This window comes from Ranitomeya imitator, chromosome 2 (assembly GCF_032444005.1).
Source record: "Ranitomeya imitator isolate aRanImi1 chromosome 2, aRanImi1.pri, whole genome shotgun sequence".
Taxonomy (NCBI): domain Eukaryota; kingdom Metazoa; phylum Chordata; class Amphibia; order Anura; family Dendrobatidae; genus Ranitomeya; species Ranitomeya imitator.
In genome coordinates this window covers 614455782-614481531 of record NC_091283.1, presented here as the reverse complement: position 1 = coordinate 614481531, position 25750 = coordinate 614455782, and the positions used below count along the sequence as shown (strand labels likewise).

The window sequence follows — 25750 nt, the reverse complement described above, 5'->3', positions numbered from 1 at the left end:
CAAAAGGATCGGAAGTCCAAAGCCAGACATGCCAGAACCTAAACCACCTCATCAATCATCTCTGTGGGGCCTCCATGGACATTACACTGCCAGATCCTAAACTTCCTCAGCAATCATCTGTATGTGGCCTCCATACACATTACACTGCCAGATCCTAAGCTTCCTCAGCAATCATCTATTTGGGGCCTCCACACGCAATACACTGCCAGATCCTAAACTTCCTCAGCAATCATCTGTTTGTGGCCTCCATACACATTACACTGCCAGATCCTAAACCTGCTCAGCAATCATCTGTTTGTGGCCTGCAAACACATTACACCGCTAGATCCTAAACTCCCTCAGCAATCATCTGTTTGGGGCCTCCATACACATTACACTGCCGGATCCTAAACTTCTTCAGCAATCATCTGTTTGGGGCCTCCATGCACAATGCACTGCCAGAACCAAATCTCCCTCAACAATCATCTGTTTGGGGTCTCCATACACATTACACTGCAAGATCCTAAACTCCCTCAGCAATCATCTGTTTGGGGCCTCCATACAAATTACACTGCCAGATCCTAAACTCCCACAGCAATCATCAGTTTGGGGCCTCCATACACATTACACTGCCAGATCCTAAACTTTCTTAGCAATCATCTGTTTGGGGCCTCCATACACATTACACTGCCAGATCCTAAACTTCCTCAGCAATCATCTGTTTTGGGCCTCCATGCACATTGCACTGCTAGATCAAATGTCCTCAGCAATCATCTGTTTGGATCCTCCATACACATTACACTGCCAGATCCTAAACTCCCTTAGCAATCAACTCTTTGGGGCCTCCATACACATTACACTGCCAGATCCTAAACCTCCTCAGCAATCATCTGTTTGGGGCCTACTGTTGTGAATTCTGTGGCCAAGCTTCCTCCTGTGGTCGTGAGTGGTACTGCGGCTGGTTCTGTCTATGAGCTTCCTTTGGTGGATGAGAGTGGTACTGCGGCTTCTGAGTTTCCTTCCTCAGGTGATGAGGTTAAGTCGTTAGGTGCTGCTCTATTTAACTCCACCTGGTGCTTTGATCCTGGCCTCCAGTCAATGTTCTAGTATTGGTCTTGCTTCCTCCTGGATCGTTCCTGTGGCCTGTCTATCCTGCATAAGCTAAGTTCTGCTTGTGTTATTTTTGTTTGCTATATTTTCTGTCCAGCTTGCTATATTTGTTTTTCTTGCTTGCTGGAAGCTCTGAGACGCAGAGGGAGCACCTCCGTACCGTTAGTCGGTGCGGAGGGTTTTTTTGCCCCTCTGCGTGGTTGTTTGTAGGTTTTTGTGTTGACCGCAAAGCTACCTTTCCTATCCTCGGTCTATTCAGTAAGTCGGGCCTCACTTTGCTAAATCTATTTCATCTCTGTGTTTGTATTTCATCTTTACTCACAGTCATTATATGGGGGGGGCTGCCTTTTCCTTTGGGGAATTTCTCTGAGGCAAGGTAGGCTTATTTTTCTATCTTCAGGGCTAGTTAGTTTCTCAGGCTGTGCCGAGTTGCATAGGGAGCGTTAGGCGCAATCCACGGCTACCTCTAGTGTGGTGTGATAGGATTAGGGATTGCGGTCAGCAGAGTTTCCACGTCTCAGAGCTCGTCCTATGTTTTTGGTAAATGTCAGGTCACTTTGTGTGCTGTGAACTTCAAGGTCCATTGTGGTTCTGAATTACCTGTTCATAACAGTACTGGAGGACCAAAGTACTAATGCTTCTCAATAGAGGGAAAAGAGAAGTTCTGAGACCATTTTTTTTTCTTTGCACTGTGTTCTGTCTTTCTTTTCCCCTTTACATCAGGGTGGTTCAGAACACAGGTGTGGACATGGACATTCAGGGTCTGTCCTCTTTGATGGATAATCTCACTATAAGAGTACAGAACATTCAAGATTTAGTGGTTCAGAATCCTATGTTAAAACCTAAAATTCCTATTCCTGAGTTGTTTTCTGGAGATAGAGCTAAGTTTTTGAATTTTAAAAATAATTGTAAACTATTTCTGGCTTTGAAACCCCGCTCCTCTGGTGACCCAGTTCAACAAGTTAAGATCATTATTTCTTTATTACGTGGCGACCCTCAAGACTGGGCATTTTCCCTTGCGCCAGGAGATCCTGCATTATGTAATATTGATGCGTTTTTTCTGGCGCTCGGATTGCTGTACGTTGAACCTAATTCAGTGGATCAGGCAGAGAAAAATTTGCTGGCTCTGTGTCAGGGTCAGGATGAGATAGAGATTTATTGTCAGAAGTTTAGAAAGTGGTCCGTGCTCACTCAATGGAATGAATGTGCGCTGGCAGCTATTTTCAGAAAGGGTCTCTCTGAAGCCCTTAAGGATGTCATGGTGGGATTTCCTATGCCTGCTGGTCTGAATGAGTCTATGTCTTTGGCCTTTCAGATCGGTCGACGCTTGCATGAGCGTAAATCTGTGCACCATTTGGCGGTATTATCTGAGCATAAACCTGAGCTTATGCAGTGCGATAGGACTTTGACCAGAGCTGAAAGGCAAGAACACAGACGTCATAATGGGCTGTGTTTCTACTGTGGTGATTCCACTCATGCTATCTCCGATTGTCCTAAGCGCACTAAGCGGTTCGCTAGGTCCGCCGCCATTAGTACGGTACAGTCGAAATTTCTTTTGTCCGTTACTTTGATCTGCTCTTTGTCTTCCTATTCTGTCATGGCATTTGTGGATTCAGGCGCTGCCCTGAATTTGATGGACTTGGAGTTTGCTAGGCGCTGTGGGTTTGTCTTGGAGCCCTTGCAGTGTCTTATTCCATTCAGAGGAATTGATGCTACGCCTTTGGCCAAGGATAAGCCTCAGTATTGGACCCAGCTGACCATGTGCATGGCTCCTGCGCACCAGGAGGATATTCGCTTTCTGGTGTTGCATAATCTGCATGATGTGGTCGTGTTGGGGTTGCCATGGCTACAAGTCCATAACCCAGTATTAGATTGGAAATCAATGTCTGTGTCCAGCTGGGGTTGTCAGGGGGTACATGGTGATGTTCCATTTCTGTCTATCTCATCATCCACCCCTTCTGAGGTCCCAGAGTTCTTGTCTGATTACCGGGATGTATTCGATGAGCCCAAGTCCAATGCCCTACCTCCGCATAGGGATTGTGATTGTGCTATCGATTTGATTCCTGGTAGTAAGTTTCCTAAGGGTCGACTGTTTAATTTATCTGTACCTGAGCACGCCGCTATGCGGAGTTAAGTGAAGGAGTCTTTGGAGAAGGGTCATATTCGCCCGTCATCGTCGCCATTGGGAGCGGGGTTCTTTTTTGTGGCCAAGAAGGATGGTTCGCTGAGACCTTGTATTGATTACCGCCTTCTAAATAAAATTACGGTCAAATTTCAGTACCCCTTGCCGCTGCTGTCTGATTTGTTTGCTAGGATTAAGGGGGCTAGTTGGTTCACCAAGATAGATCTTCGTGGTGCGTATAATCTTGTGCGTATTAAATGGGGCGATGAATGGAAAACAGCATTTAATACGCCCGAGGGCCATTTTGAGTACCTGGTTATGCCATTCGGGCTTTCTAATGCTCCATCGGTGTTTCAGTCCTTTATGCATGACATCTTCCGAGAGTACCTGGATAAATTCCTGATTGTATACTTGGATGATATTTTGGTCTTCTCGGATGATTGGGAGTCTCATGTGAAGCAGGTCAGAATGGTGTTCCAGGTCCTGCGTGCTAATTCTTTGTTTGTGAAGGGGTCAAAGTGTCTCTTTGATGTTCAGAAGGTTTCATTTTTGGGGTTCATTTTTTCTCCTTCTACTATCGAGATGGACCCTGTTAAAGTTCAGGCCATTTATGATTGGACTCAGCCAACATCCCTGAAGAGTCTGCAGAAGTTCCTGGGCTTTGCTAATTTTTATCGTCGCTTTATCAATAATTTTTCTAGTATTGCTAAACCGTTGACTGATTTAACCAAGAAGGGTGCTGATGTGGTCAATTGGTCTTCTGCTGCTGTGGAAGCTTTTCAGGAGTTGAAGCGTCGTTTTTCTTCTGCCCCTGTGTTGTGCCAACCAGATGTTTCGCTTCCGTTCCAGGTCGAGGTTGATGCTTCTGAAATTGGAGCAGGGGCTGTTTTGTCGCAGAGAAGTTCTGATTGCTCGGTGATGAAACCATGCGCCTTCTTTTCCAGGAAATTTTCGCCTGCTGAGCGAAATTATGATGTTGGCAATCGAGAGTTGCTAGCCATGAAGTGGGCATTCGAGGAGTGGCGTCATTGGCTTGAGGGAGCTAAGCATCGCGTGGTGGTCTTGACTGATCACAAAAACTTAACTTATCTTGAGTCTGCCAAACGGTTGAATCCTGGACAGGCTCGTTGGTCGCTGTTTTTCTCCCGTTTTGACTTTGTGGTTTCGTACCTTCCGGGCTCTAAAAATGTGAAGGCGGATGCCCTGTCTAGGAGTTTTGTGCCCGATTCTCCGGGTTTGCCTGAGCCGACGCGTATTCTCAAAGAGGGGGTAATTTTGTCTGCCATCTCCCCTGATTTGCGGCGGGTGCTGCAAAAATTTCAGGCTAATAGACCTGACCGTTGCCCAGCAGAGAAACTGTTTGTCCCTGATAGGTGGACGAATAAAGTTATCTCTGAGGTTCATTGTTCGGTGTTGGCTGGTCATCCTGGAATCTTTGGTAGCAGAGATTTGGAGGCTAGATCCTTTTGGTGGCCGTCTCTGTCGCGGGATGTGCGTTCTTTTGTGCAGTCCTGTGGGATTTGTGCTCGGGCTAAGCCCTGCTGTTCTCGTGCCAGTGGGTTGCTTTTGCCCTTGCCGGTCCCGAAGAGGCCTTGGACGCATATCTCTATGGATTTTATTTCGGATCTCCCCGTCTCTCAAAGAATGTCGGTCATTTGGGTGGTTTGTGATCGCTTCTCTAAGATGGTCCATTTGGTGCCCTTGTCTAAATTGCCTTCCTCCTCTGATTTGGTGCCATTGTTTTTCCAGCATGTGGTTCATTTACATGGCATTCCAGAGAACATCGTTTCTGACAGAGGTTCCCAGTTTGTTTCGAGGTTTTGGCGAGCCTTTTGTGCTAGGATGGGCATTGATTTGTCTTTTTCCTCGGCTTTCCATCCTCAGACAAATGGCCAGACTGAACGAACCAATCAGACCTTGGAAACATATCTGAGATGTTTTGTTTCTGCTGATCAGGATGATTGGGTGTCCTTTTTGCCTTTGGCCGAGTTCTCCCTTAATAATCGGGCCAGCTCGGCTACTTTGGTTTCGCCGTTTTTCTGCAATTCTGGGTTCCACCCTCGTTTCTCTTCAGGGCAGGTTGAGTCTTCGGACTGTCCTGGTGTGGATACTGTGGTGGATAGGTTGCAGCAGATTTGGACTCATGTAGTGGACAATTTGACTTTGTCCCAGGAGAAGGCTCAACGTTTCGCTAACCGCAGGCGCTGTGTGGGTCCCCGACTTCGTGTTGGGAATTTGGTTTGGTTGTCATCTCGTTATATTCCTATGAAGGTTTCCTCTCCTAAATTTAAGCCTCGTTTCATTGGTCCATATAGGATTTCTGAGGTTCTTAATCCTGTGTCTTTTCGTTTGACTCTTCCGGCTTCTTTTTCCATCCATAACGTGTTCCATAGGTCATTGTTGCGGAGATACGTGGCACCTGTGGTTCCATCTATTGATCCTCCTGCTCCGGTTTTGGTTGAAGGGGAATTGGAGTATATTGTGGAGAAGATTTTGGATTCTCGTGTTTCGAGACGGAAATTCCAGTATCTGGTTAAGTGGAAAGGTTATGGTCAGGAAGATAATTCCTGGGTCTTTGCCTCTGATGTCCATGCTGCCGGTCTGGTTCGTGCCTTTCATGTGGCTCATCCTGGTCGGCCTGGGGGCTCTGGTGAGGGTTCGGTGACCCCTCCTCAAGGGGGGCGTACTGTTGTGAATTCTGTGGCCAAGCTCCCTCCTGTGGTCGTGAGTGGTACTGCGGCTGGTTCTGTCTATGAGCTTCCTTTGGTGGATGAGAGTGGTACTGCGGCTTCTGAGTTTCCTTCCTCAGGTAATGAGGTTAAGTCGTCAGGTGCTGCTCTATTTAACTCCACCTGGTGCTTTGATCCTGGCCTCCAGTCAATGTTCTAGTATTGGTCTTGCTTCCTCCTGGATCGTTCCTGTGACCTGTCTATCCTGCATAAGCTAAGTTCTGCTTGTGTTATTTTTGTTTGCTATATTTTCTGTCCAGCTTGCTATATTTGTTTTTCTTGCTTGCTGGAAGCTCTGAGACGCAGAGGGAGCACCTCCGTACCGTTAGTCGGTGCGGAGGGTCTTTTTGCCCCTCTGCATGGTTGTTTGTAGGTTTTTGTGTTGACCGCAAAGCTACCTTTCCTATCCTCGGTCTATTCAGTAAGTCGGGCCTCACTTTGCTAAATCTATTTCATCTCTGTGTTTGTATTTCATCTTTACTCACAGTCATTATATGTGGGGGGCTGCCTTTTCCTTTGGGGAATTTCTCTGAGGCAAGGTAGGCTTATTTTTCTATCTTCAGGGCTAGTTAGTTTCTCAGGCTGTGCCGAGTTGCATAGGGAGCGTTAGGCGCAATCCACGGCTACCTCTAGTGTGGTGTGATAGGATTAGGGATTGCAGTCCGCAGAGTTTCCACGTCTCAGAGCTCGTCCTATGTTTTTGGTAAATGTCAGGTCACTTTGTGTGCTCTGAACTTCAAGGTCCATTGTGGTTCTGAATTACCTGTTCATAACAGCCTACATACATATTACACTGCCAGATCCCAAACTTCCTCAGCAATCATCTGTTTGGGACCTCCATACACATTACACTGCCAGATCCCAAATCTCCTCTGCAATCATCTCTTTGGGACCCCAATACACATTACACTGCCAGATCCTAAACTCCCTCAGCAATCATCTGTTTGGGGCCTCCAAAAACATTACACTGCCAGATCCTAAACTTCCTCAGCAATCATCTGTGGCCACCATGCACAATACACTGTCAGATCCTAAACTCCCTCAGCAATCACCTGTTTGGGGCCTCCATACACATTACACTGCTAGATCCTAAACTTCCTCAGCAATCATCTCTTTGGGGCCTCCATACACATTACACTGCCAGATCCTAAACTCCCTCAGCAATCATCTGTTTGGGGCCTCCATACACATTACACTGCCAGAACCTAAATTCCCTCAACAATCTTCTGTTTGGGGCCTCCATACACATTACACTGCCAGATCCTAAACTTCCTCAGCAATCATCTGTTTGGGGCCTCCATACACATTACACTGCCAGATCCTAAACTCCCTCAGCAATCATCTGTTTGGGGCCTCCATACACATTACACTGCCAGATCCTAAACCTCCTCAGCAATCATCTGTTTAGGGCCTCCATACACATTACACTGCCAGATCCTAAACTTCCTCAGCAATCATCTGTGTGGGACCTCCATACACATTGCACTGCCAGAACCTAATCTCCCTCAGCAATCATCTGTTTGGGGCTTCCATACACATTACACTGCCAGATCCTAAACTCCCTCAGCAATCATCTGTTTGGGGCCTCCATACACATTACACTGCCAGATCCTAAACTCCCTCAGCAATCATCTGTTTGGGGCCTCCATACACATTACACTGCCAGATCCTAAACTTCCTCAGCAATCATCTGTTTGGGGCCTCCATACACAATGCACTGCCAGAACCTAATCTCCCTCAGCAATCATCTGTTTGGGGCCTCCATACACATTACACTGCCAGATCCTAAACTCCCTCAGCAATCATCTGTTTGTGGCCTCCATACACAATACATTGCCAGAACCTCATCTCCCTCAGCAATCATCTGTTTGGGGCCTCCATACACATTACACTGCCAGATCCTAAACTCCCTCAGCAATCATTTGTTTGGAGCCTCCATACACATTACACTGCCAGATCCTAAACTTCTTCAGCAATCATCTGTTTGTGGCCTCCATACACAATACACTGCCAGAACCTCATCTCCCTCAGCAATCATCTGTTTGGGGCCTCCATACACATTACACTGCCAGATCCTAAACTCCCTCAGCAATCATCTGTTTGTGGCCTCCATACACAATACACTGCCAGAACCTCATCTCCCTCAGCAATCATCTGTTTGGGGCTTCCATACACATTACACTGCCAGATCCTAAACTCCCTCAGCAATCATCTGTTTGGGGCCTCCATACACATTACACTGCCAGATCCTAAACTCCCTCAGCAATCATCTGTTTGGGGCCTCCATACACATTACACTGCCAGATCCTAAACTTCCTCAGCAATCATCTGTTTGGGGCCTCCATACACAATGCACTGCCAGAACCTAATCTCCCTCAGCAATGATCTGTTTGGGGCCTCCATACACATTACACTGCCAGATCCTAAACTCCCTCAGCAATCATCTGTTTGGGGCCTCCATACACATTACACTGCCAGATCCTAAACTCCCTCAGCAATCATCTGTTTGGAGCCTCCATACACATTACACTGCCAGATCCTAAATTTCTTCAGCAATCAACTCTTTGGGGCCTTCATACACATTACACTGCCAGATCCTAAACTTCCTCAGCAATCATCTGTTTGGGGCCTCCATACACAATGCACTGCCAGAACCTAATCTCCCTCAGCAATCATCTGTTTGGGGCCTCCATACACATTACACTGCCAGATCCTAAACTCCCTCAGCAATCATCTGTTTGTGGCCTCCATACACAATACACTGCCAGAACCTCATCTCCCTCAGCAATCATCTGTTTGTGGCCTCCATACACAATACACTGCCAGAACCTCATCTCCCTCAGCAATCATCTGTTTGGGGCTTCCATACACATTACACTGCCAGATCCTAAACTCCTTCAGCAATCATCTGTTTGGAGCCTCCATACACATTACACTGCCAGATCCTAAACTCCCTCAGCAATCATCTGTTTGGAGCCTCCATACACATTACACTGCCAGATCCTAAACTTCTTCAGCAATCAACTCTTTGGGGCCTTCATACACATTACACTGCCAGATCCTAAACTTCCTCAACAATCATCTATTTGGGACCTCCATGCACATTAGAATTTCCACAGAACCTGTTAATATTTGCAGGTTTGGGCATAGTTAGTCTAATGAACGCCCTCCCCTTAGTGAAATCTTAGGGGGGGCGCATGATAACACGGCCACCATGTTAACAATTACGTTTTATTCGGTAAACTGTGTGTGTTTTTATTCACTTCAAAGGGTTAATGAATTCCTCTAGTAAGCTGTGCTAGGCACGAGCAGGTTTTATCTGGTTAAAACCGGTTTCTTTCAGGTGTTTTTTCCCGCAATTTCTATGGACTGTGATTGGTTAATCAGCTCTGTGCAAGAGGAATTCTTATCTATAAATACAGCTGTTTTGGGCGCGCTGGGCGCAGTTACCTCAAGCAAGATTTGAAGATAAGAAGATAGGAAGATATCAGCTGATGGAGGAGCTTATGCAGCAACTGCTCCGAAGGGCGGAGGATGAGGGCTGTGTGGAGTGGCTACGGAGCTGTCTAGCTATACAACCTGCCGTAAAACCTACCTCCGCTCTGGAGGTTTTTACAGCTCCCGTGCCGCAATCCCCGCTCTCTTCTCCAGTCCCATGTGAGCCGCCGGTCCAGCCGCTTCCATGCCGCAGCTCAGCAAGGAGTCGCCGGCCCAGGACATCATACTCACCGCCGCCATCTTCCAGAGTGCCCGACCGGATACCGGAACCTCGCAGCAGGAGTAGGAGGCCTTCAAGCCGGAAATCCCCCAGTCTTTCGCGGGAACGTAGCGACGCTCGTCGCACGTTACCGGCGTCATCGCTACCTGCCGCCGGAACTTCCTCTAGGGATCGCGCAGCGGTTCTGGAAGCACCTGTGGCTGGACATGCCAGAATCTCCTCATCTAGCCACCGCAGCCATAAAAGAGCTGCCGGGGCCCAGGGATCACCACCGACAACATCCCGACTATCAAGATCTACTCAAGCAAGAGAGGTGAGCGCAGCTGCCGCCGCGGCAGCATCTTGGAGGTCCGGGTCACCAGTTTCTGATCTGGAAGAAGATCACAGCCCAGCATCTCTGCAACAGGTTCCAGCTCATGGGGGTTCGGGTGCCGAAGTCTCCATGGAGCGTGACGTCATCCAGCAAGAAAAGGGTGAGGCTTTACTTGTCCCCCTGTTCGTCTCCTCATCTAGTTTCAAATCTGTAGTAAGGGATGTGATTTTTGAATGTTTGTCTAGTGGTTCACTTCCCCTGATGCCTAATGTCCCTTCTGTTGTTAATGAACCTGCTATGGGGAGTGTCATTTTAAAACCTGGCTTACCAGAGGTTTTCTTAAAGGAATCCCTGACCTGTGAGGTGTCCCCATTGGGATTTCACATTAGTTCTTCTGTAAAAGAGCAGATCTGGAATAAGGATTATGTGGACATTTTTTCCCTATTACCTTCTTCAAAAGAACAGCAGCATAGATATGATAGGAAGGATGAAGCCGATGATAAGAAAAAGGTTAATCCTAAATCATTTAACAATTGGCTCCAGGCATTCGCTATCTATGCTGCTGTTTTAGGGGAGAAATTTCCTGGTGCTTGTTCTGGCTTATTTCAGCACCTGGATTCTATTTTAGAGGCTTATAGACATTTTGGGGGTATGGCTTGGCTCCAATATGACGAGTCATTTAGACAAAAATTGGCTATGTATCCCAATTTATCTTGGGGAAAGAAAGATATCGGACTTTGGATTAATTTAATGTTGCCCCAAAGGTTCCCGGCAGCTAGACAGAATGTGAATGCCCCTCCTAAAAAAGGTATATGTTTCGCCTTCAATGAAGGGAATTGCAAGTGGGCTCTTAATTGACGCTTTCGGCATGAATGTTCCTTTTGTGGGGGCAGCCACCCAATGTCTAAATGCTATAGGAAACAATTTCACTCGGGACAACAAGGGCCCAATAAAGAACCTGTTCCTAAGGGCTCTGACCCCAGTGAAAGTGCAAAACATGGTCCCATGGTTAGGGGTTTTTTCCAAATCAGGAGATTAGTTCTCTTATTTTTCATGGTTTTCAAGAAGGTTTTTTCGTTCCACAATTCAAAGGCATGGGTTGTAAATTAGTCCAGAATCTGCCCTCGGCTGCCGAGTACCCATTAATTATTAGGGATAAACTGGCAAAAGAATTGGAGGCGGGTAGAATGTCAGGCCCTTTTGATTCTCCTCCGTTTAAAAACTTTAGGATTTCCCCTATTGGGGTAGTTCCTAAGAAAGAGTCTGGCTCCTTTCGTTTAATACACCATTTGTCTTACCCGAAGGGAGCTTCTCTTAATGATGAAGTCAACACTGATGTTTGTTCTGTGAAGTATTCTTCCTTCGACGATGCGATTGAAATCCTCCAGAAGTTCGGAAGAAATTCTCTTATGGCAAAATCCGACATAAAATCCGCCTTCAGAATTCTACCAGTCAATCCTCATGGTTTTAATTCTTTGGGTATAACTTTTGATGATAAATTCTTTTTCGATAGATGCCTTCCCATGGGCTTTTCGTTGTTCTGTTACTATTTTGAGTCATTTTCTACATTTTTGCACTGGGTAGTTGAATTTTCAGTAGCCAAAGGGGGAGTCTTACATTATCTAGACGATTTTTTATTTGTTGGCCCTATGGGCTCGGATGCCTGTTTTTCCCTCCTATCCAGTTTTTTAAAGATTTGCGAGCATTTTGGCGTCCCGGTTGCGGAAGAAAAAACAGTTTTTCCGTGTACTTCTTTGGTTTTTCTTGGTATCCATATCGACTCTGCGAGCATGACCTGCTCCCTTCCAAATGAAAAGATTGGTAAGCTGTGTTCACTGATTCAAAGTTTTTTACCTAAGGACAAGGTTACTCTTAAAGAGCTCCAGTCGCTTTTAGGAATGTTAAATTTCGCCCTGAAGGTCATTCCTATGGGCCGGGTTTTCTCGAAACGTTTATATGAACTCACAGCTGGTCACTCATCCCCACATGCCCACCTTCGCCTCAACAGGGATACTAAAGATGATTTAAAAATTTGGTTGAAGTTTTTGTTAGATTTTAACGGGAAGAATCTTTGGCAATCCCCCTTTGTATTTTCAGATGAGCTTAATCTATCCTTTTTCACTGATGAGCACCTCGGGATGGGTTTAGCATTTTCCTTCGAGTGGGCATTTGAATCATGGCCTGTTTCTTGGGTTAAAAGCAAGCTTACTAGAAATTTAGCATTTTTCGACCTTTTTTCCATTTTTTTGGCTATTCAATTTTGGGGTGCTCATCTTGCTAATAAACGAATTAGTTTCCGCTCGGATAAACAGGGATTAGTCTTTATGATAAATACCCTCTCTTCTAAGAATCATTTCTGTGCTGTAATTCTCAGGCAGTTGACCCTTCTCTGTTTAAAATCTAATATTTGGCTCAAAGCTGTTTTTTCCATCAATAGCAGCATTGATAATGCACAGCTCATTTGTCACCGCCAGGCGTCTCAACCATTGGATCGAGTCTCGGGAACAGACAAAGGAAGATCAATTTGTCCTCCTCAGATATGGGAGCTAATTCAAGTTTGATTCATTCGTATGTGGAGAATTCTTTGGCACATAGAACATGGGCTGATTATTCAGCCGCTTGGAGTATGTGGGTTAGATTCTGTAATGTTAATAACTATTCCTGTTATGAGAGTAACCCTGCTTTTGCCCTTTGCTTTGCTGAACAGTTAGTTAGGGATGGCCTATCCTTCTCAGCTCTTTCAAAAAATCTGGCAGGGATTTCATTTTTTCTAAAGATCTCTGGTAAGAAGCCGTTATCGGAATTTTTCGTGGTCAAGCAATTTTTAAAAGGTTTTCGGAAAGCCTCCTTTTTACCCGATATGCGTCGGCCTATTTCGGCTCAATTACTTAAGGACATTTGCTTATCACTTCCCTCTGTCTGCTCTGATCGTTTTGAAGCGTCGCTTTTCGCTACCGCTTTTTGTTTTGCGTTTTTTGCAGCATTGAGAGTGAGTGAAATTGTTTCCCCCAAGAAATCGTCTCCGGCGGGTTTGGCTTTGGAGCATGTGTCGTTTCAAGGTCATCATTTGATCTTGTTTATAAAAAAGTCTAAAACCGATAAATTGGGCAGGGGTGCATCCGTAAAACTTAGGGCTATTTTCTGATTCGATCATCTGTCCGGTGGCCAATGCCCAGAGATGGTTGTCCTACCGTCCTAGCTCTGACGGCCCCTTCTTTTTACATATGAATAAAGAACCGGCGACCATTTTTCAATTTAATTTTATTCTCAAAAAATCTCTGAATTATTTGGGCTTGGGAGATCTTAAAATTTCATCACATTCATTTCGGATTGGGGCAGCTACTGAGGCTGCTAGACTCGGCCTTAGTGAAACAACTATTAGAAGAATTGGTAGATGGGAGTCGAACCGCTTTAAATTATATATTCGCCCTCAATTATATCATTAATTTGTTGTTCATCTTTTAGGTATTCTTACCATTTGGATCATCGGACTCTCCTTTGTTTATTGGGCCGAGAAGAGGGCATTCGTGAGATGCTATACTGAGAATTTATCCTTTGATAATTCCCTCATCCAGATTTTTTGGCATAGCAAGAGAGGGATGATTTGGCAGGACTTGATCTTTGAGATTCGTAAGCTAGCTGAGAAGAGACCTTATCCAAACTTAGTCATTATTCATTTAGGTGGTAACGATCTTGGTAAGAGGGATTTGTGTTTATTGAAATCGGAATTTGCTTGTTCTACATTTGTATTTTCAGAAATTGTACCTAGATTACTGTGGTTCCAGAAGGGCTCTTCGTTCCTTGAACGAATCAGGAAGAGGGTGAACAGGAATATTCAGAATTTTATGCCGTTAATTCATGGTTTTTCCTTCAGGCACGTCAACCTCGAGGATGGTGTCCCGGGATTGTATAGAGGGGATCTAGTTCACCTGTCCGATATTGGCCTGGATATCTTCAATCTGGATCTCCAGGCCATTATCGAAAGTTGGCTGGGGCGTTTTGGGGGGGCCTTGCCTTTTTAAGGCTTGGCGTTTGGGAATAATCGCCCGGATTCGGGTGGATTTGGACTTCTTATGGTAAAGCTTATTCGGTTTTTGGAATTATTTATTGAAGTTATCCTGGTTATTAAAATTTTATTAAATTGCTGTTTAGTTACCCAAAAATAAACGCCACGGCCAATTTATTCCAAAGTTAATTCTGTGTCCTTTGTGTCTTTATTTTATTGGTATTGGGTGGGGCTTGTGTTACCATGTGCATGGGGAGATTTACCGCTTCACAACCTGACATATACAGTATATACATCATAGGTCGTGTCTCTGCACTTCATGCGGGCTGTGGCACTGAACCCGCATGTTCTCCAGCACATGTCATCTGATTTCATCCCTGACCAGTGACAGTCGTAGGTGGAATTGTGATTCACTAGCGGCTGTTAACATGTTAAATGCTGCTGTCAATCTCTGATATGTCCACTGTTTAACATGGCCACACAGGAAGTATGTCACTAATCTGCCCGTGGGGTGCCAATGGGTTGGCATGACAATCCTGGGTTTGCAGGAGACCCCTGTGGTTGTCATTGCCAATCTGCTATGAGCGCTGCCCTGTGGCCGGCATTCATAGCATATGATCATTCTAGCTACATATATCTGAAGCCCTGCTATGAGTAGCACAGGCAAGCAGATGATCGCAGTTTCTAGTCTCCCATGGAGACTATTGAAGCAAGTAAAAAGTTAAAAATAATGTTGTCAAAAATGTTAAAAAATATAGAAGTTCAAATCACCCCCCTTTTGCCCCATTCAAAATAAAACAATTAAAAGATCGTCAATCAAAATATAAAAAAATGAATCCGATCAGACGACATAACAGGAAAAAAAATCCAAACTCCAGAATTAGGTTTTCATGGTATCAATAAAAACATCAGTTTGGTGCGCAAAAAATAAGGCCTTATCCAGCCCCAGATCCTTAACCCTGCTGTTCCTTCCACATTTGCTATACACTTGTACTGTTCCCGGGTCAATATGACCCGACCTATTAATTCTTGATTTTTAGCTACTCTAAGTGTTTTATTTGAATACTTTTTTCATTATTATGCTGTATGTGAACATGGTTGATCATAAACAAATGAAAAATTTAAATTTAAACTTAGTATTTTTTTTTTCATAAAAAGGTTACACAGGCTTTTTACAATTGATTGTTGGCATTCTGCACACAAATAACAAAGAAGCTTTACATTACTATTACTAAAATATGAAATTTAACTTTTTGAAAACAATATTTATAAAGCAACAAATGAAAAATCATAAAAACTTCAACCTTTTTAGAAAGAAAAAAGAAAAACTGAACATGTTCATGCGTTTTTACACTGACCACAATAATAAGACACATGTCCTTTACACAGATATTTTGAACATCCAGCACATGTCAGATTAGTCTTATTGTCACAGGAAGATGGACAGAAGCTACATCTCTTCCTTTTTTTGCTGGTAGCTGTGCTGCTGGTAGCTGTGCTGGTGGAGGCCGTGGATGTGGAGTCTCTTTCTTGAGCATGCTGGACACTTTTTACAATGGCTGTTGCTCCTTCACTTCTGGCGGTCACTTTTCTGTTCTCAATATATGGCCTAACCAGGGATTTGCCTAATTCCTCAAGAAATAATTTTCTTTTATGCAGCTTTTTCTGGTTCCAATCGGGGTCGATTTCTCTCCATAAGACAAATGCATTGTATGCAGAAACGTCCAGTATGTTATAAAATAAAATCATTGGCCACCGATTGGTTTTGCGTTTGCATGTATATGTTGATATTGCTTGGTTTAAAGTATCAACTGCTCCCTTTGTGGCATTATAATCCAAAATAATGTCAGGCTTTCTGTCTTCTCTACCACTTACGGCATTGTCATGGTGCATTGTGCTCATTAGAATTACCTAAGTTTGGAAAAGAAAAGAATAGTTGTAAAGATATGTATTCACAGCGTCAGTCAATAGACATTTTAGAAACATTTTTATCCAAGTTTTGAAAAAAAAAGAATACCTGTAAAGATGTGCATTCACAGCTCAGTGCTCTCTCTCTCACAGATTCCAGTGTCTCTTTCACAGGACTTAGCTTCAGGGTGTAAAGGCCCCTTCACATTAAGCGACGCTGCAGCGATACCGACAACGATCCGGATCGCTGCAGCGTCGCTGTGTGGTCGCTGGAGAGCTGTCACACAGACAGCTCTCCAGCGACCAACGATCCCGAAGTCCCCAGTAACCAGGGTAAACATCGGGTTACTAAGCGCAGGGCCGCGCTTAGTAACCCGATGTTTACCCTGGTTACCAGCGTAAAAGTAAAAAAAAAACAAACACTACATACTTACCTACCGCTGTCTGTCCCCGGCGCTCTGATTCTCTGCACTCCTGTACTGGCTGTGAGCACAGCGGCCGGAAAGCAGAGCGGTGACGTCACCGCTGTGCTTTCCGGCTGACCGACGCTCACAGCCAGTACAGGAGGAGTGCAGAGCACAGCGCCGGGGACAGACAGCGGTAGGTAAGTATGTAGTGTTTGTTTTTTTTTACTTTTACGCTGGTAACCAGGGTAAACATCGGGTTACTAAGCGCGGCCCTGCGCTTAGTAACCCGATGTTTACCCTGGTTACCAGTGAAGACATCGCTGGATCGGTGTCACACACGCCGATCCAGCGATGTCCACGGGAGATCCAGCGACTAAATAAAGTTCTGGACTTTGTTCAGCGACCAACGATCTCCCAGCAGGGGCCTGATCGTTGGTCGCTGTCACACATATCGATTTCCTTAACGATATCGTTGCTACTTCACAAAAAGCAACGATATCGTTAACGATATCGTTATGTGTGAAGGTACCTTTAGTCAAATGACTGGTGTCCAATTTATAAGACAACAGTGTCTTCTCTCACAAACTGAAAATGCATTTGACTAAATAAATACTTGATTACTGATAACAGTGAAACCCCCAGCCTTTGAATGATAGACAACCAGTCTCCTCTCTCACAAACAGCAAATGGATAATACTAGATAATTACTTGTTTACTGATAAGAACAGTGAAACCACCACCATTTTGTGATGAAGTACACATTAAAAAACATAACTTTTGCAGTCAGAAATAATCAGAGACCTGTAGAACAGTATAAAATGCTATCGGGTCATATTGACCCGAACAGTACAAGTGTAACAATCAGCGTGTAGCAAAAAGCAAGCAAGAAAAAAAAAAAAATATATATATATATATATATATATATATAGAGCTCCACAAATGAGGAGAAGTCAAGATACCACTAGTTTCAAATCCTCATATTTAAAAAATCTACAGGGTCTCAAAAATCATTTCGGGTCATATTGACCCGAACAGTACAGCATTAAAAATGGAGATGCAGTGAGTCTCGGAAAATGCCACCCTTTTTTTTTGCTTTTTTTTGGGGGAGGGTTGCAAACTACTTAAATAAAACAGAACCTGTACATCTACTATATAATTGTCTAAGGGTCACTTCCGTCTTTCTGTCTGTCCTTCTGTCTGTCTGTCTTTCTGAATGTCACGGAAATCCCAAGTCGCTGATTGGTCGCGGTAAAATGGCCATGACCAATCAGCGACGGGCATGATTCGGCGGCAAAATGGCCGCTCCTTACTCCCCGCAGTCAGTGTCCGCTCCATAATCCCCTCCAGTCAGCGCTCACAAAGAGTTAATGGCAGCGTTAATGGACCGCGTTATGCCACGGTGTAACGCACTCCGTGAATGCTGCTATTAACCCTGTGTGACCAACTTTTTACTATTGATGCTGCCTGTGCAGCATCAATAGTAAAAAGATCTAATGTTAAAAATAATAAAAACAATTAAAAATCATCATGTACTCACCTTCCGGCGCCTTTCAAGCTCCTTGCGACGCTCTGGTGACCGGTCCATGCATTGCGGTCTCGCGAGATGATGACGTAGCGGTCTTGCGAGACCACTACATCATGATCTCGCCAGACCACAATGCACTCTTGGGATCGGAGCGTCGTGAGGAGCATTGGTAAATGCCTCGGCTGGATCCGGGGGGCCGACAGAGGGTGAGTATATAACTATTTTTTATTTTAATTATTTTTTTAACAAGGATATGGTGCCCACATTGCTATATACTACGTGGGCTGTGTTAGATACTGCATGGCCTGTGCTATATACTGCATCTCTGTGCTGTATACTATGTGGGCTGTGCTATATACTACGTGGCTGGGCAATATATTTCGTGGCTGGGCAATATACTACATCGCTGTGCTCTATACTGCATGGGCTGGGTTATATACTACATGTCGGTGCTATATACTATGTGGCTGTGCAATATACTACTTGTCTGTGCTATATACTACGTGGCTGTGCAATATACTACGTGGCTGTGCAATATATTACGTGGCTGGGCAATATACTACGTGTCTGTGCTATATACTACATGTCTGTGCTATATACTACGTGGCTGTGCAATATACTTCGTGGCTGTGGCATATATTACGTGGCTGGGCAATATACTACATCGCTGTGCTATATACTACGTGGCCTGTGTTATATACTGCATGGGCAGTGTTATATACTATGTCTCTGTGCTATATACTGTTGTGAATTCCGCTCTTGGGCTCCCTCCGGTGGTTGTAAGTGGCACTTTTGTGAGTTCTGCTCTTGGGCTCCCTCCGGTGGTTTTAAGTGGTATGGCTGCTCCTTGGATTTAGCAGTCTGCAGCTGCTTCCACTGATTGTCTTTCTGCTCGGCTATTTATGCCTGGCTCTTCTCTTCAGCCAGTGCCACTTGTCAATGGTTCCTGGTTGGATTCACATCTCTCTTGGATTTCCCTGATATCCTGACCAGTTCTGCAAAGTTAAGTCCTTGCTTTGCTCTTTTCTGTCCACATGTTGTGGACTTATTCGTTCTGTGCATTCTATGTTTTGTCCAGCTTGTCAGTATGGATTAATTCAGTTAAGCTGGAAGCTCTGGGAAGCAGATTTACCCTCCACACCTTTAGTCAGGTGTGGAGACTTTTGTAAACTCTGTGTGGATTTTTGTAGTTTTTAATACTGACCGCACAGTATTCTATCCTGTCCTATCTATCTAGCTAGACTGGCCTCCTGTGCTACATCCTGGTTTCATTCTGTGTATGTCTTTTCCCTCTCCACTCACAGTCATTACTTGTGGGGGGCTATCTATCCTTTGGGGATTTTCTCTGAGGCAAGATAGTTTTCCTGTTTCTATCTTTAGGGGTAGTTTATTCTCAGGCTGTGACGAGGTGCCTAGGGAGTGACAGGAGCATCCCACGGCTACTTCTAGTGTTGTGTTGAGCTTAGGGACTGCGGTCAGTACAGGTACCACCTCCTTCAGAGCTCGTCCCATGTTGCTCCTAAACCACCAGTTCATAACAATATACTATGTGGCTGTGCTATATACTACGTGGCTGTGCAATATATTACGTGGCTGTGCAATATATTACGTGGCTGGGCAATATACTACGTGTCTGCTATATACTACGTGTCTGTGCTATATACTACGTGACTGGGCAATATACTACGTGGCTGAGCAATATATTACGTGGCTGGGCAATATACTACGTGGCTGTGCAATAAACTATGTGGCTGGGCAAGATATTATGTGGCAATTTGAACCACGCTTCGCTAATTGCTCGCGGCCGGCCGGCCGAATCCTGCGTGTAAATTGCATTATTCTGAAAACTTTGTAAATAAACTACATACAGATTCTAGAATACCCGTTGCGTTAGAATTGGGCCACAATCTAGGGTTTGATATCTGTAAACTCGTAATGACCTGGAGAATCATAATGGCAGGTCAGTTTTAGCATTAACTGAACATGGTAGAAACAAATGGTAGAATTGCTCTTTTTTTTTTGCAATTTCACCACACTTCAAATTTTTTTTCTAATTTTCCGGTACACTATATAGTAAAATCAATCATGTCATTCAAAAGTAGATCTCGTCCTGCAAAAAATCAAGCCCTCACATGGCCATATTGACTGAAAAATAAAAAAAAGTTATGGCTCTGGGAAGAAGGGTAGGATAAAACGAAAATGCTAAACTTCAAGGTCATGAAGGGGTTATAGTCTAGTGTCCTTTAAGTATACATTTGATTATCTATATATAAATATTAAGTTATTGAAAATGTAACAGTGAAAATAAAGAATGATTTAGAATATATTTTAATGAACACAATGTAAAATACCGTAAATGATATGGCTTGGATTCAAAAATGCCCTGTACTATTATAGAATTTTGATTTTCTAATAATTTATGGCAATCCCAAAATATGATATTTTTACCACACATATTATCCCTTTCATGGCTCATTTCCCTTTTTTTTACTTGTTTGTAGTTTTATTGTACATCTTTTGTTTGCTATATTTTGTCTCTTGTGACATAAGATAATATTGTTTATATAAAACTTGCCTTATTTTTCCTCTAGGTGAGTGGCACAATGTACAATACTGGAAGGCATGTATCACTACGACTGGACAAGGAACATCTAGTAAATATTTCTGGTGGACCCCTAACATACAGTCATCGTTTAGAAGAAATTCGGTTACATTTTGGCAGCGAGGATGGTCAGGGCTCAGAACATCTCCTTAATGGGCAAGCTTTTTCTGGGGAGGTAAGGCTTCATTCTTTTTATTATTTCAAAAATAAAACAAGATTTAAGATGCCGGTCCTTCCTTGATTTGCTGCCTATACAAATAGAAAAGAAGAAACCTCACAAATCTGTTATGTTTTCTCATTGCCTTTATTTACTGTTTTACTTATTGTTTAGTTTAGGATTACTCTATGTGTATGGAAACCGCACAGTCGCTCAGTGGGTAGCACTGTTGCTTTGCAGTGCTCGGGTCCTTGGTACTACCAAGAGCAACATCTGTAAGGAGTTTGCATGCTCTCCCCTTGTTTGCACACTCCAAAGATATACTAGTAGGGAAAATGGATTGTGATCCCCAATGGGGACAGTGATGTTAATGTATGTAAAGCGCTGTGGAATTAATGGCGCTATATAAGCGAGTATCATAAATAAATTTATACACTACATTGCTGCAATATAGAATACCAAAACAAAAAAAAATTTTGTCGATTATTTCAATATGATTTTCCCTTAGAATAAGTAATCATTTTCAGATTGGAGGGGTCGGACATCTGGCATCCCGTCTAGTTTTCACCTCTAGCAGAAGCCGGATGTAAATATGGAACAGATCTAAACGGCAGAGCTCCAAGGGAATATTACAGTGTTAAAGGGAACCTGTCAGTTTGAAAATGGCATCTGAGCTGTAGGATGTTATTGAGCAGGAGGAACTGATGATATTGTTTCACATTTTTGTGTGACAATTTGGGGGAACATTTTCAGTAAACCTTGCATTTTATTCATTGAATTTATTAATTGTAGGACCACCCACATATGAGTCCAGTCTAGTCTTACTAGTGATTGATAGTCTGATCACTGGGCATGCTGAGATAGCTGTCAATCACTAGTAGAACTGACCACTGGCTTCATATCCTACAGAGATTTTAATGAATAAATTCCAAGTTATACTGAATCTTTTCCCACAAACCTATGAATCATTCTGTTCTTCTCTATAACATGTTGTCCAGTTGCTTTCCCTGTAGAGGACGCTGCTTTGTTTCAACAATAATGAACAGGGATACATACAGTGGTGTACTGCCAATGGCGGAAGGCCAAGCGGTTGCTATGGGGCCCATGAGCCGGAGGTCCCAGTGGCACTGGGCTTCCCCTCATCATCACATCCTGGATGCCGATGCAGTTGAAAGTAATGATGAGAGGGAGCATCTGCTGACGCTTCCTCCTCCATCATTCTCCCTCAGAGTCTGGCATCTCAGTGGGCATGATGACGTCCCTACATGGCACCTGCTGCACTGAGATGGGCGCACTTCAGAATACTCGCTGCAGAGCCCGCAGAAGCGAGGTAATGAAGAGGAGAGGTGAGTATTGTATTTTTTTTTACCTTAGTGACTATATTATGCTGGCTGTAATACTGTATGGCGTACTATGGGGTGCATTCTATATGGAGGACTATGGGAAGTGCATTATGCTGTATGGAGGACTAAAGGGAATGCATTATACTATATGGAGGACTATGTGGAGCATTATACTGTATAGAGGTCTATGAGAAGTGCACTATACTATATGGTGTATTATGGGGTGCATTGTACTGTATGGAAGACAATGGGGAGTGGATTATGGGGAGTGCATTATACTGGATGGAGGACTCTGAACAATACATCATACTTTATGGAGGACAGTGTGGAGTGCATTATACTGTATGGCGTACAATGGGGAGTACATTATACTATATGGAGGACTATGAGGAGTGTATTACACTACATGGCGGACTATAGGGAGTGCTTTATACTACATGGAGGACTATGGGGAATGCGTTGTACCTTGTGGAAGACTATGGAGTTCATTATACTGTATGGATAACTATGGGGAATTAATTATATTAATATAATATTATAATATTATAATATATTAATTAATTATATTATATGGAGGGCTATGTTGTGTGTTATACTGTATAGAGGACTATGGGGAGTGCATTATACTATATGGAGTACTATGGGGAGCATTATACTGTATGGAAGACTATGGGGTGCATTATTCTGTGCTGTTTGGAGGACTATGGGGTGCACGATACTGTATGGAAGACTATGGGGAGTGCATTATACCGTATGGAAGAATATGGAGAGTGCATTATACGATACGGAGAAGTGCATTATATTATATGGAGGACTGTTGGGTGCTTTACACTATATGGAGGACTATGGAGAGTGCATTATGCTACAGTGGGTATGGAAAGTATTCAGACCCATTTGCATTTTTCACTCTTTGTTTCATTGCAGATATTGGGTAAATTCAAAAAAGTTCTTTTTTTCACATTAATGTACACTTTGCACCCCATCTTGACTGACAAAAACAGAAATGTAGAAATGTTTGCTAATTTAAATACAAAAGAAAAACTGAAATGTCACATAGTCATAAGTATTCAGAACCTTTGCTCAGACACTCATATTTAAGTCACATGCTGTCCATTTCCTTGTGACCCTCCTTGAGATGGCTCTACTCCTTCATTGGAGTCCAGCTGTGTTTAACTAAACTGATAGGACTTGATTTGGAAAGGCATACATCTGTCTATATAAGACTTCACAGCTCACAGTGCATGCCAGACTAAATGAGAATCATGAGGTCAAAGGAACTGGCCAAGGAGCTCAGAGACAGAATTGTAGTAAGGCACAGATCCGGCCAAGGTTACAACTGAATTTCTGCAGTACTCAAGGTTCCTAAAAGCACAGTGGCCTCCATAATCCTTAAATGTAAGAAGTTTGGGACCACCGGAAGTCTTCCTAGACCTGGCCGTCCAGCCAAACTGAGCAATCATGGGATAAGAGGTAAAGAAGAACCCCAGAGATGCAGTAGGGAGATGGGAGAAAGTTCCACAAAGTCAACTATCACTGCAGCCCTCCACCAGCCTGGCCTTTATGGTAGAGTGGCCCGATAGAAACCTCTCCTCAGTCAAAGACATCTGAAAGCCCACATAGAGTTTGCTAAAAAAAAGCACATGAAGGATTCCCAGACTATGAGAAATAAGATTCTCTGGTCTGATGAGACGAAGACCTTTTTGCTGATAATTCTAAGCGGTATGTGTGGAGAAAACCAGGCACTGCTCATCACCTGCCCAATACAATCCCAACAGTGAAACATGGTGGTAGCAGCATCATGTTATGGGGGTGTTTTTGAGCTGCAAGGACAGGATGACTAGTTATCATTGAAGGAAACATGAATGCGGCCAAGTACAAAGATATCCTGGATGAAAACCTCTTCCAGAGTGCTCTGGAGTTCAGACTTGGCCGAAGGTTCACCTTCCAACAAGACAATGACCCTAAGCACACAGCTAAAATAACAAAAGAGTGGCTTCAGAACAACTCTGTGACAATTCTTGACTGGCCCAGCCAGAGCCCTGACCTAAACCCAATTGAGCATATCTGAAAAGACCTGAAAATGGCTGTCCACCAACGTTCACCATCCAGTCTGACTGAACTGGAGAGGCTCTGCAAGGAAGAATGGCAGAGGATCCCCAAATCCAGGTGGGAAAAACTTGTTGCATCATTCCCAAGAAGATTCATGGCTATACTAGCTCAAAAGGGTGCTTCTACTCAATGCTGAAAAATGGTTCTGAATGATATTCACATGTCCATGTGATATTTCAGTTTTTGTTTTTTAATAAATTTGCAAAAATTACTACATTTCTGTTTTTTTCAGTCAAGGTGGGGTGCTCAGTTTACATTAACGAGAAAAAAAGCTTTTTGAATTTACCAAATGGCTGCAATGAAACAAAGAGTGAAACATTTAAAGGGGTATGAATAGTTTCCATAACCACTGTATATGGAGGACTATGGACAGTGTATTATACTATATGGAAGACTATGGGGACTGCATTATACTATATGGAGGACTACGGGAGTGCATTAAACGATATGGAGGCATGCATTATATTATATGGAGGACTATGGGGTGCATTATACTATATGGAGGACTAGGGTGAGTGAATTATGCCATATGGAGGACTATGGGGATGCATTATACAGTATGGAGGACTATGGAGAGTGTATTATACAATATGGAGTGACCAAGTGGTGAATTATGCTGTGTGGAGGACTACAGCATTTTTCTGTATGTAGGTCTATGAAGAGTGCATTATACTATATGCAGGACTATGGGGCTGCATTATACCGTATAGAGGACTATGGGTAATGCATTATACTCTGTGGAGGATTATAAAGTGTATTATGCTATATGGCGGACTATGGGGAGTGCATTATACTATATGGAGGACTATAGGTAGTGCATTATACTATATGGAGGACTATGATGGTATATTATATGTATGAAGGACTGTTGGGAGCAATATTCTATATGAAGGACTATGAGGGTGCATTATACTTTGCGGAGGACTGTGGTGTGCATTATACTGTATGGAGGACTTTGGGGGTGCATTATACTATATGAAGGACTATGGGGCTGCATTATACTGTATGGAGGGCTATGGGTTATATTATACTGTATGGATTTCTGTTGGTGCATTATACTTTATGGATCACTATGGGGAGTACATTATACTATATGAAGGACTATGGTGCATTTATTATATGGCGGACTATGGGGAGTGCATTATACTGTATTGAGGACTATAAGGAGTGCATTATAGGACTATGGTGGGTGTATTATACAATATGGAAGCCTATGGGGAGTGCATTATGCTATATGATGGACTATGGGGTGCATTATACTATATGCAGGACTATGGCGCTGCATTATACTGTATGGAGGGCTATGGGTTATTTTATACTGTATGGATTACTGTTGGTGCATTATACTTTATGGATCACTACGGGGAGTACATTATACTATATGAAGGACTATGGTGCATTTATTATTATTTATTTATTATTATATGGCAGAATATGGGGAGTGCATTATACTGTATTGAGGATTATAAGATGTGCATTATATTCTATGGAGGACTATGGGATACATTATACTGTATGGAGGACTATGAAATGCATTATACAGTATTGAGGACTAAGTTTTTGTCGGGTACATCATACTGTGTGGAGGGCTGTGTAGGGGCCATTATACTGCATGGAGGGCTGTGGGGTCACAGTTGGGGGAGCCTACTTTGTTGGGGTCACCATACTTTGTCAGGAGGGTCTACGATGGGATACAGTAGGGTCATCATACGGTGCGTTTGG

General features: G+C 43.5%; 1 protein-coding gene across 2 annotated transcripts in view; it reads left to right on the top strand.

Annotated features, from left to right (window-relative positions):
- Positions 1 to 25750, top strand: part of CA10 (carbonic anhydrase 10) — a 471816-nt gene that overhangs the window by 400145 nt on the left and 45921 nt on the right. For both annotated transcript variants that reach the window (XM_069752500.1, XM_069752501.1), the window contains one exon: positions 20409 to 20594. In XM_069752500.1, the coding sequence (XP_069608601.1) occupies positions 20409 to 20594 (186 nt within the window). The remainder of the gene's footprint in view (positions 1 to 20408; positions 20595 to 25750) is intronic.